The sequence below is a fragment of the Diabrotica undecimpunctata genome, chromosome 1, assembly GCF_040954645.1.
Source record: "Diabrotica undecimpunctata isolate CICGRU chromosome 1, icDiaUnde3, whole genome shotgun sequence".
NCBI lineage: Eukaryota > Metazoa > Arthropoda > Insecta > Coleoptera > Chrysomelidae > Diabrotica > Diabrotica undecimpunctata.
Window position 1 is genome coordinate 119,962,822 of NC_092803.1, and position 12,382 is coordinate 119,975,203.

The 12,382-nt window shown below is 36.6% G+C and overlaps 1 protein-coding gene across 3 annotated transcripts in view; it reads right to left on the minus strand.

Annotated features, from left to right (window-relative positions):
* Nucleotides 1-12,382, minus strand: part of Actn (alpha actinin) — a 230,725-nt gene that overhangs the window by 12,211 nt on the left and 206,132 nt on the right. For all 3 annotated transcript variants that reach the window (XM_072547253.1, XM_072547247.1, XM_072547258.1), the window contains one exon: nucleotides 10,874-11,105. In XM_072547253.1, coding sequence (XP_072403354.1) covers nucleotides 10,874-11,105 — 232 coding nt within the window. The remainder of the gene's footprint in view (nucleotides 1-10,873; nucleotides 11,106-12,382) is intronic.

Here is a 12,382-nt window from a genome sequence, read left to right on the forward strand (position 1 = left end):
CATATGGCTGCCTTCTCACACCGGAACTACTGGTAATAAAACAGCAGATAATTTTGCCAAAGAAACTACCAACCATGGGGTGACTGAAGTCACCCCAATTCAACTAGCTAACGAATCTCGAAATTCTTTTTTAAAAAGTCAGTAGAGGATACTTGACAAAACTTATAGCAAAAGAGCAAAACAACTTTTCATAAACTTCAATCTTTTATTGGTCATCTCTCCCTAGACTTCATAACTAGAAGAGAAGCATCGACTATTAGAAGACTACGAATCAACCATACCAAACTTACCAACTGCAAACAATTCACCAACCTGTATAAAGCACTGGACTTGAAACCTTCTCTAAGGAACTAGAGAATCATCTACCTCTTCCTCAACTGTAAATTGTATATGTTGATTATGATTGTTGAAAATGTTGACTATTTCATTAATTTTGTGTTTAGGAAGTGCCAAAACTAAATCATCTACATATCTTTTAATAAAAGGAATGAAAAAAGTGTAATTGTTGATACAATCACTGATAACATCATCCATGACTAGATTCTATAGGACTATCAAAAATTTGATTTTGGTAGTGATATGGGATCTTTTTTTTTTTCCTAATATTGTTCTGAAGCTATTTTCTTGTTTCATTTTAAATTAATTACTATTTAAATGGGAATAAGCCACAATTAAAGGTTAAAATACGTTTATTGACGTTTCAATTTCCACTTCGGAAATCGTTCTAAAAAACAAACATGTTTGAGAACGATTTCCGAAGTGGAAATGAAAACGTCAATAAACGTATTTTAACCTTTAATTGTGGCTTATTCCCATTTAAATAGTAATTAATTTCTTTTTTTTCCTATCTAAAAATTTTTTTTCTTACTCTTATATAATATATCTATTGTTACGTAAAAATATGAGTCATAGTTTTTAACCTTTAAAACATGTTTTTATTCTAATATGTTGTAGAGATTACGAGAGGCCTCGATTTACCTGAGCGACCTTCCAGAACCAGTGCGAGGGAAATCCAGTTTGCCTTTACCGTTTCGCCATCGAAGGTTTTGGATTTTTCGAGATAACGGCACTGGTATATAATAACGGAACTTTATTTGGAAGGGACAGTTAATTCGGACGACGCGCTCGCGATAAAATGTTACGTTCGCTTTTTAATAAATTATGTATGTTTAGTGAAAATAAATAAATATCAGTCATTGTGCTTTTTAATGAATTAAGATAAGAACAAGACATTATAAATTAAAGACTTAACAATTAATAAATTCACAACAAATGGTGTCAGAAGTGGGATCGAACATAAATTAGACTTATAATAATAATACAAGTGAATATAAAATAATTGTGAAAATGGCTACGATTTATGAGCTGACAGTGACTAATTTAAGAAGACATCTCGAAGACAGAGAATTAGCTTCTACCGGAAAAAAGGCTGAGTTAGTCCAACGACTAAAGAACGCTTTGCTAGAAGAAGGACTAGATCCAGAGACTTATATATTTGAAGATGCTGTCATCTCGTCGATTTCGAAATTAGAGAACAAAGTTTCCGGCGACATCGCATCATTGGAGAACAAAGTATCCGGCAACATCGCTTCTTTAGAAAGCAAAGTTTCTAACGAGATTTCTTCTCTGGAAAGCAAAGTTTCTGCTAACATCTCTAAAGTCACTTCAGAGATATCTGCTCTTGACGATAGAGTGTCTTCGTTAAAAAACCAAGTTGCTGCCGATATGTTGGCCTTCGAAGAAAAGATTAAAGAGATGGAAAGGAAGATGGAGGAAACAGGGACAGCAGAGAGAGGAAACAATCCAATTACAGTGGAGACAAAAGAAGAAGAGACGAAATGTAAGTTGGAAACACGGCCAAAATTTGAAGGAAGTGGAGGTTCTGTCCATGTGAAAGTCCCAACTTTCGATGGAAAATCGTCATGGAACAACTACATGAAACAGTTCGAATCAGCCGCAAGAGCAAATGGATGGTCTGAAAAAGAAAAGGCGGTAAACCTGACTATCGCTCTTCGAGGAGATGCCTTAGATGTGCTTCAGACCATAGCAGTAGAGGAGACCGATGATTTCGAACAACTGAAGAAGAGGTTAAATATGCGATATGGCCACGAACATTTGGAGCATGTATATCAGTCGCAGCTTAAAAATCGTAGACAGAAGAAAGATGAGGCTCTTCAAGAATATGAGGTAGATATTGCCAGATTAGTACGATATGCTTATCCAACAGCTCCCGAAGACATGATGGAAAAATTGGCCGTTCAAACGTTTATTGATGGTCTTCGTGATCATGAAATGCAGAGAACACTACGATTAGCTCGTCACAAGACGCTGGTTGATGTCTTATCCGCCGCCCTCGAATACGAGTCAGCTACGCAGGCCTCTGGTGGGTACAGTAAAGTTAGGACTGTAAAAGAGGAAGGAGACGAAGATAAACTTGACCAGCTCTTTAATTTGATGAAAAGCATGACATGCAAGAAAAAGAAGACCATAAAATCAAGAAACTCACCATCAGGAAAACCAGAACGAGTCAGCCTTAGGGGGGCAGCTTCGACCCAGAACTTTTCCAAAGACCCTCTCATACTAATAGCTTCTTTGAAATGTCGTGAAGATAGTGTATATGTAGATGGAGACATAAATGGTAAAAAGCATACGTTGTTGGTGGATACCGGAGCGACCAGAACCATTATACGCCCGACAGTTATAAACAGCCGAAAGAAACTGTTACCAACGAGGTTACGACTTCGGACCGCTACAGGTGAAAATGCCAACATTCATGGAGAAATCCAGGTACAATTGGGAATTGGAGCAGAAAAGTTCGTCCATACTGTTATAGTTGCTGACATCGAAGAGGATGTTATATTAGGAATGGACGTAATGAATATGCATGGATTCCAATTGGATTTTAAGAATAAGGTAATCAAAGTTGGCAACGAGGAGGTATTTCTCCATCCACATAATGACAACACTGTGCAAGCAGCCATTACAGAAGATACAGTCGTGCCTGCGAGAAGCGAAACGATCATAGTAGCGCGGCTACAGGGATTTGTGGACGAAGGGAGACCTGTTATGATGGAGCCTTGGAACCACGACGATGAGGTTGGCCGTGGAATCATAATTGGAAAGGAATTGGTGACTTCGGCTAAGGAAATTCCTGTGAGACTTATCAATGTCAACGACTACCCAGTGACCATAAAGAAAGAGACAAAAGTAGGAACTTGTGTACCTGTGACATCCATAATCCGTCAGGCGACAACATCTGATAATTCCAACGATAAATTCGACCAAATGGTTGCAGTTGCAGGACAGTCTCTAAATCAGATGGAGAAAAGGAAATTAAGGGAATTTCTTCGGCAGTATCGTGATATTTTCGTACCGAAAGGAGGAAAGACGGGAAGAACTACGGTTGTTAAGCATAAAATTGATACTGGTAATGCTAAGCCAATTCGTCAAACAGCTCGACGATTACCACAGGCGAAAAGAGAGGAAGCTGAAACGATTGTTCAGGAAATGAAGAAAGACGGGGTGATAGAACCTTCTACGAGCCCATGGGTCTCTCCGGTGGTCCTGGTTAAGAAGAAAGACGGAACGACGAGGTTCTGTGTGGATTACCGTTTGCTGAACAACGTTACCAAGAAAGATAGTTATCCTCTGCCTCGGATCGATGACACATTGGACACATTGGCTGGAAGTAAATTGTTTTCTACTTTAGATTTGAAGTCTGGATACTGGCAGGTAGAAATGGACCCAGTCGATAAAGAAAAGACAGCCTTCACCACAGGATCTGGATTGTGGCAATTCAACGTTATGCCATTTGGACTTTGTAATGCTCCTGCGACATTTGAGAGGCTTATGGAAAATGTGTTGAGAGGGTTATCTTGGAAAACATGCCTGGTTTATTTAGATGACATAATCGTCTTGGGGGAGACATTCGAAGATCATTTGAGGAATTTAGAAAACGTTTTTAATCGACTTAAAGCTGCCCAATTGATGCTAAACCCCAAGAAGTGCCAGCTATTTCAAGGTAAAGTCAATTATCTGGGTCATATAGTCAGTAAAGAAGGAGTGGCCGTGGATAAGGGAAAAATCGATTCCATTAAGGAATGGCCAAAACCAACTGACAAACATCAAGTGAGAAGTTTTCTTGGACTATGTACTTACTACCGGAGGTTTATTAAGAAGTTTGCAGATATCGCTAAGCCATTAACGCGACTTACAGAGGAAGCAAGAGAATACCGCTGGGATATAGACTGCCAAAATGCCTTTGAAACGTTGAAAAAGCATTTAATAACCGCACCAATTTTGGGGTATCCACTGCCAGAAGGAGAGTTCATCTTAGATACGGATGCAAGTAACGTGGGAATTGGAGGAGTGCTGTCTCAGATTCAAGGAGGACAGGAACGAGTCCTCGGATATTTTAGTAAAGTCCTTTCAAAACCTGAGCGGAATTATTGCGTCACGAGAAGAGAACTTCTAGCAGTAGTTAAATCAGTAGAGCACTTCTACCAATACCTCTATGGCAGAAAGTTTCTAATCCGAACCGACCATGCCGCCCTTAAGTGGTTGATGCAGTTTAAGAATCCAGAGGGTCAGATAGCCAGGTGGATCGAACGACTCCAAGAATACGATTTTAAGATTGAGCACCGGGCCGGAGTTAGCCACAGAAACGCTGATTCTCTTTCCAGAAGGCCATGCCCAGCAGAGTGTTCCCACTGCAACAAAACGGAATCCAAGGAAGCAGCAGTGCTAAGAACGACGATTGTCAACGACGACTGGACGCCTACTAAGATAAGGGAAGAACAAGAGAGAGATCCAGTTATACACAAAATCCGAAAATGGAAAGAGGAAAACCGTCGACCACCTTGGCAGGAAATATCAAACCTATGCTCAGTAGTTAAGACGTATTGGGCCCAGTGGGACTCATTTATCATCGAAGATGGCTTGCTCAAACGAGTCCTGGAAAATGATGACGGTTCAGAGAAGAGAAGACAGTTGGTGATCCCAAAGAGCAGAATAGCCGAAGTACTTCGTCAGTTACACGACAGTCCATCGGGAGGGCATTTTGGTGTAAGGAAAACCCTTCAGCGAATTCGGGAACGGTTTTATTGGATGAACAGTTCCGACGACGTAAAAGACTGGTGTAAGAAATGTACTATTTGTGCTACGAGTAACGGGCCTCACCGGAAAAGGAGAGCTCCTATGAGACAATATAATGTTGGAAGCCCGTTTGAAAGAATAGCTTTGGACATTGCAGGGCCATTTCCAGAAAGTGAAAATGGGGGCAAGTACATGTTGGTAGTAATGGATTACTTCACTAAGTGGGTCGAGATTTACGCACTTCCAGACCAGAAGGCCGCCACCGTTGCAGATAAGTTGATCCAAGAATATATCAGCCGATTTGGAGTGCCTTTGGAGATCCATAGTGACCAAGGCAGGAACTTCGAAAGTGATCTATTCCAAGGAATATGTGATAGACTAGGCATGAAGAAAACAAGAACTACCGCGTATCATCCGCAATCGGATGGTATGGTAGAACGAATGAATAGGACAGTTGGCAAGTATTTGACAAAGATGGTGTCCGATCATCAGCGAGACTGGGACCAATACCTTCCGTTCTTCACAATGGCCTACAGATCTGCTGTTAACGAATCAACGGGCCAGACACCAGCCAGAGTCCTATTCGGACGCGAAATGCGACTACCTTGTGATCTAGAATTTGGGTGTCGACCTGGAGAAGATGTAGCAGGTGAAGATTATGTGATCGAATTACGAAGAAGAATGGACGATGTACATGAGTTGGTCCGTTCCCACCTTCAGATCGCTAGCGACCGAATGAAGAAACGGTACGATACACAAGCCGAAAAGGGTTGCTTTAAGAAGAACGACAAAGTATGGCTGTATAATCCCAAGAAGCGAAAAGGTTGTTCTCCCAAATTGCAGCAGTTTTGGGAAGGTCCATACCTCATCATGGAGAAGATCAACGATGTCATCTACCGAATAAGCAAGATTCCGAGGGGAAAACCGATGATAGTACACCATAACCGGTTGGCATCTTTCGAAGGTGACCACGACGTAGATGAAGAAGTGGAAGTAAACCAAGTCCAAGATGTGTCTGACCTCACGTTTGAGGAATTCATGGGTGCCTATGGAGGTACCGGTAAAGCGAGACATGGTGTTACCACTGAAGAAAAGCAAGATCTACTCGCGCTCCCCGATGACTACTCGCTGGCCCTTACCATCCCGGCCAGTATCAAAGACGCACCAGGGTTGGCATCCGTCTTTCGAAGGAAGTTTGGTCGAGTTGCAGAACTTCAATGCCAAGTGCCAGCTCCCGGTAAAACCTTGAAACTCCAAGATGCATCACGTTACCTTTTCTACCTGGTAACAAAAGACACTGCCCGTGACCAACCTACCTACCGAGATGTATGGGAAGCCTTACTTCAGTTGAGAGGGCACGTACTAGAGTCCGACGTGCAAAAGTTAGCCATGCCAAAGTTGGAGTGCCGCCAATTAGATTGGAGAGTTATCCGAAATATGGTGGAGGAGATCTTTAAAGACACCGAAGTCCAGGTGTTAGTCTGTTGCAATCCGCATAGTTACTGGTGCGGAGAGAAAACCGTCCCTTGTCATTTTTATACAACTGGAAGTTGTAAAAGAGGGTCCAGTTGCCGATACCAGCATACCGTTCCAGTTCTAGTCCCAACAAGGTTCCAGGAGGAACCATCTTTTGAGAGGGGGGCAATGTTACGTAAAAATATGAGTCATAGTTTTTAACCTTTAAAACATGTTTTTATTCTAATATGTTGTAGAGATTACGAGAGGCCTCGATTTACCTGAGCGACCTTCCAGAACCAGTGCGAGGGAAATCCAGTTTGCCTTTACCGTTTCGCCATCGAAGGTTTTGGATTTTTCGAGATAACGGCACTGGTATATAATAACGGAACTTTATTTGGAAGGGACAGTTAATTCGGACGACGCGCTCGCGATAAAATGTTACGTTCGCTTTTTAATAAATTATGTATGTTTAGTGAAAATAAATAAATATCAGTCATTGTGCTTTTTAATGAATTAAGATAAGAACAAGACATTATAAATTAAAGACTTAACAATTAATAAATTCACAACACTATATATATATATATATATATATATATATATATATATATATATATATATATATATATATATATATATATATTATATATATATATATATATATATATATATATATATAATTTAATTATAATTAATATATATATAATTTAATTTAATGTATTGTGCAGAAAGTTGCTTTTTTTCAGTTGTGTTAATAATAATATTGTTGTAGGTAATGCTGCATTGGAAAGTCTGGAGCTACCCGATTTAAAAAAAAAATCTATGCAGTAAGCGTTTTGACGCAATGCAAAATATTTACCCAGTACTGCTATACCAAAAAAATATAGTGAGGTAGAAGAGGAAGGTTCGTTAACGACACCACGCGTTTTTCATACGTATTCATTAGAAAAACAACCATCAACCAGTGCCAATACTGTTTCGCACAGTGATAATTCTGAACTTGACGATTTTGTTGATGAGCTTTTTAGATATGCCGTTATCACCATTGGTCAAGACAAAAAGATTTCATAATTATCACACACTTTAAACAACGTAAATGTTTTAATGTAAACAATTTTGTTTTGTTTTTTTACCTTGAATTATTATTTTGTTAATATTGTCTATGGTGTAGATATCAGAATTTTGATAAGTGTTATCTAACTATTAAAATAACGCGAATTTAATTTTTGCATAAACAGTCAGATCGTGCGAGTTGATTGAAAAAAACATTTTCATTTATGTAAACAGAAATACAAACATGGTGTGTATATTATAAAATACATAAATAAATAAAATAAAGGGTACTATTTATTAAAGTTTTGTTAATTATTATTATTCCTTTTATCCCAACACATAGATTAATTTGTCCCTAAATATGTGGTGCCTCTTGTTGTGGCATATCGATCTGTTTATTTGTTTCAAAACCATTATCAAAAAACCATACCCATAAATTTACTATATTTTCAAACGTCATTTTAAATATTAAAAGATTGAAAATTTAATTTTCTCAAAACATACATAAAACCATTGTTTAAAAAGAATTTTTTTTAAACAATGATAAAACTCAAGTCTTGACTAAAAAATAAACCTCCGCATGAGTGTTCTAAGACGATAGCAGTCGAGTCTATTTCAATTAAATATTTAATCCTTTTCTAACAAATCATATAACCAAATTAAATATCTGGTAAACTAATAAATCTTAAAAAAAAGGCAGCATTTAACTGCTTCATTTAAATAGATTACTAACCGGTTTAGATTTATCAAGTCTCAAAGTAGAAAAACAATTTGAAATATTCGCTCGAAATAGTCAAGTTAAGTCAAGTCTTTCACAAGACGCATACAACGATAATAACAATAAGCATTTTATTAAAGTCTTATATTTTCTTCACAATCTGGCACCCGTGTACGGGTTTGCATTAGTTACTAGACTGGTAGAAATATACTCGTATAGAATCCTGCTGAGAATTAAGTTTCTGTTAATAGTTTTTTAAATTTATTACTACAGGCCGCCATATGACGGCAGAAGAAAAGTCAAACGTTTGTTCCATAAGGATTGTCTAACTAGTCCTATTTAAACAATGGTAATACACATTTTGTAATATGCAGTGTTTTGTGACTAGCTGTTAATATTCACTAATACATTGACGATGTTAAGTCAATAATGGCACGCCATTCAGCATGTTGACTAGGTTAAGTCGTAGCCATGGTCTCTTTAAATCACGATTTTTTGATGGCTCGATAGTAATAATAATAGTAATAGTAGCAGTAGCAGTAGTAATAGTAGTAGTACTAATAATAGTAGTATAAAATCCATTGATAGGGTTTAATGATGTAATTTAAAAGTGATTCGAAATTTCTAATAGGTGTGCTTGGAAAAAACTTTACAGTAAAGTTCTAAAAAAACTATGAATGTAGGTTTTATTATTCAGAAAATGAGATGCAGCAATTGTTTAACTTTAATAATCATTCAAATGAATATTTTAACGTTTTTGGACTGAAACTGACAACTGTATAGTTATCGTCAAATTGAAACTAGCTTTTAGATGATGTATTACTTGACATATGGCGCAAAATTACGCCAATATGCCATTTTGAATGATAGCGTCTCCAACATGCCATAAAAATTATTAACAAGCACCTTAATTATAATACTAAAAAACGTTTATGGATCAGAAAATGTGCTAGGATGTGGAGAGACTTAATGATACACTTTATAATAAATTACCAATTTAATTTCATGAAAGAGCATGACGAGACTGTATCATTTTTTTCCCGTCAGTATTTCATAAAAATTATCTAAGATTCTATTTAATAAACACAAAATTGCGTTTTAGAATTTCCAACGAGAATAAGAATATTCTAATATATCTAATAATCTCTTTCAGTTAGTATGATTCATCAATCGTTTCAGTATCCCCAGTACAGATATGTTGACCCACTTTCCAACGCATGCCGTTGTGTGCTTCAAACACCTGAGAGCCTGTAACATTGCGGACGTCTTTAAACCTGGGTTTCTTCGTTCATTCTAAATTCAAAGACCGAACTTCCCCGGTAAATTTTTACGTTACCCAAAATAGCGCCCACCTTCTGGGTCTCCTTTTTATCTATCCAGGTTTATTTTACGTTGCAGGAATATGAATGCTGCTAAATAGTACACAAAAAAAGCAGATACAAAACCTATCATCTATTAGTTTTAAGCTTATTTACCCCACTTTTTTTTTCGTGTATCAAATTTTTGCTACTGATCCGATAAGTAATTTAATGAAGTACATAAAATATACAAACCTCTCTTCTTCACTGGAAGCATGAAAAAATAATATAATAAAAGGTAAGGTAAAGGAAGGACATCTACAATTAAAAGAAGTAGTCCAAATAGTGGATAGACAGTTTATCTAACTTTTTAGTGAAAGTATAACAACCAAATTCAACTGCAACTTAAATTTAATGCTTCTAGTTTAAAAGTAAAGATGAAGACTTTAAGAATGAAAGCGTTCAAGACTCTTATCCGTTATTATTCTGGATAGAGTAAAGAACGAAGAAATAAGAAATAGATGCGGATCGGACGACATAGATGGGAAAGACAACAGCATCATTCCTGAAAATATAAAAACTTTCCGAAATGTCTGAACAATTCAGATAAAACATGAATTAAAAATCAATGAGATCGAAATGCAACATTTGAGAAAAATGTGCGGAAAATCACTATGAGACAGGATAAGAAATGAAGATATCGAACAAATCGCAAAGCACAAACCTATTAGTGAATACATTAAACAGAAGCAAATGTTCTGGTTTGGACATAAGAGAAAAAATCAAAAGAATTAGAAGAAAAATATTAGATTTGGGGAGTAGAAGGAAAAGTAGAAGGGGAAAACTCAGAAGGAAATTGATGTATCATATAAAAGAAATATGTAGGAATAAAGGAAAAACTATTGAAGAATTAAAGACAACGGATAAAAATAGAAATGCACGGAAAATAGCTAAAGGAAGGACCAGAATCCCAATCTGACGCCAGAGAGGGCCAGAGGATATCAAAAGAAGAATCTAAATGACAGTGTATAAGATTATAAGATTTTCAATGCCTCGTAAATTGTGATGGAGGATGAAAAGTAGTCTCGAATATAAATATGAGAACTTGTTGGTAGTTAGTCATGCGTCAGCAGGTTTAAATATGATTGGACAAATAATTTCGTATTTGAACAACCGCCAACATCAGATGATCTGACAAAGCATCTTCAAGAAATATATATATAAGCATTTACAGTAAAATAATATTTCTCACCTATTTTCAAAGATCATGCTTTCTTGTACGGCTTGATGGATCTTCTCCAATTCCTCAATGTGTGGTTTGTAAGCATATACGCCCTGTTCGTATTCCTTAAGTCTATGCAATTGATCTTCTAGTGTACCGTGGAGTCCCATACCGATAGCTGTTACAGCGTCCAATTGACGTTCTATCCATGGTCCAACAGCGTTAGCCTTCTCAGCGAATTGACGCCTAAGCATTTCGTTATCTGTGTTTCAGAATAGTTAAGGAAAGTAATAACAATATTTGTAAGGTACGTAAAACAGTGTACAGATTTATTTTGTAACTATTAATTTCTGTGACAATCACAGTCTGTTAGATTAAATTGGTCGCACTGAAAGATAAATACCTCTGTAAGCATATCAGACTAGCAACAGTGATTCAGGATAAACTAATCCATTAAAAGCTTTGTCTTTTCAACATGATCACAAAAAAAATATTAAAAACGAACGAAATCAATGCCTACAAAAAAAAACTTTATCTTTTTCAAAAATCCTACGTGTTGCGAAATTACGGTTAGCGAATACACCAAATCTTACATTTAATTTTCCTGGCAACAAATACATTGTTAAATTCAGGAGAGTATAGAGCAGCACTGTTTGGAAAAGTAGTTAGTATTTATTTACATATTTTGCTTTTAATATTTCTTATGACTCTATTATAATATGACCTTTTAAATTCTCATTTTCAAAATGACTAATATATAATGGTTGTCAAGTTCTAAGAAACCACTTGCCCTCAATGCTCCCGAAAGAAGAAACGCTTTTAAATTATCAAATTTCTTGAACCAATTAGCAAATAAATTTATGAGTTATGCCAGGGGTTTATCCTTTTTTACAATTACAAATATTTTATTCCATTATTTATTATTCTAATTAATTAACCAGCTAATTTTCAATATATATATATATATATATATATATATATATATATATATATATATATATATATATATATATATATATATATATATATATATATATATAACAAGCGAGTCTTCTACAGCTGGCGCTTCTCGCATCCTAATTTCCAGCGTTTTCTGTTGAAGCAATCTTCAGTTGTTAGATCTCTGGCGGTCATTGCATCGTCGAAATCGTCTCTCCAGGATCGTCTTGGTCTACCTCGTTTTCTTCTAGTTGGCGGAGTCCATTCTTCTATTTTTTTTGGTAATCTATTTTCAGGCATTCTCTGAAGGTGTCCATACCAGTTAAGTCTTTTGGCTTCGATTGTGTCTATTATGTCTAGATCGATTTCCATTTCTCTCCGAATATCTTCGTTTCTCACCCTATCAAGTCTAGTGAGCTGGCAACATCGTCTCCAGTAGTTCATTTCCATGGCCTTAATTTTTGATTTGTTTCTTTGGTTTATTTCCCAGAGTTCGGCGCCGTACAGCCCAATACTTTCTATTATTGTTTTATAAATTCTTCTTTTATTTTATTTTGTTATTTTTTTATTCCATAATAGTCCGTGTAGCTGTCTGGTAGC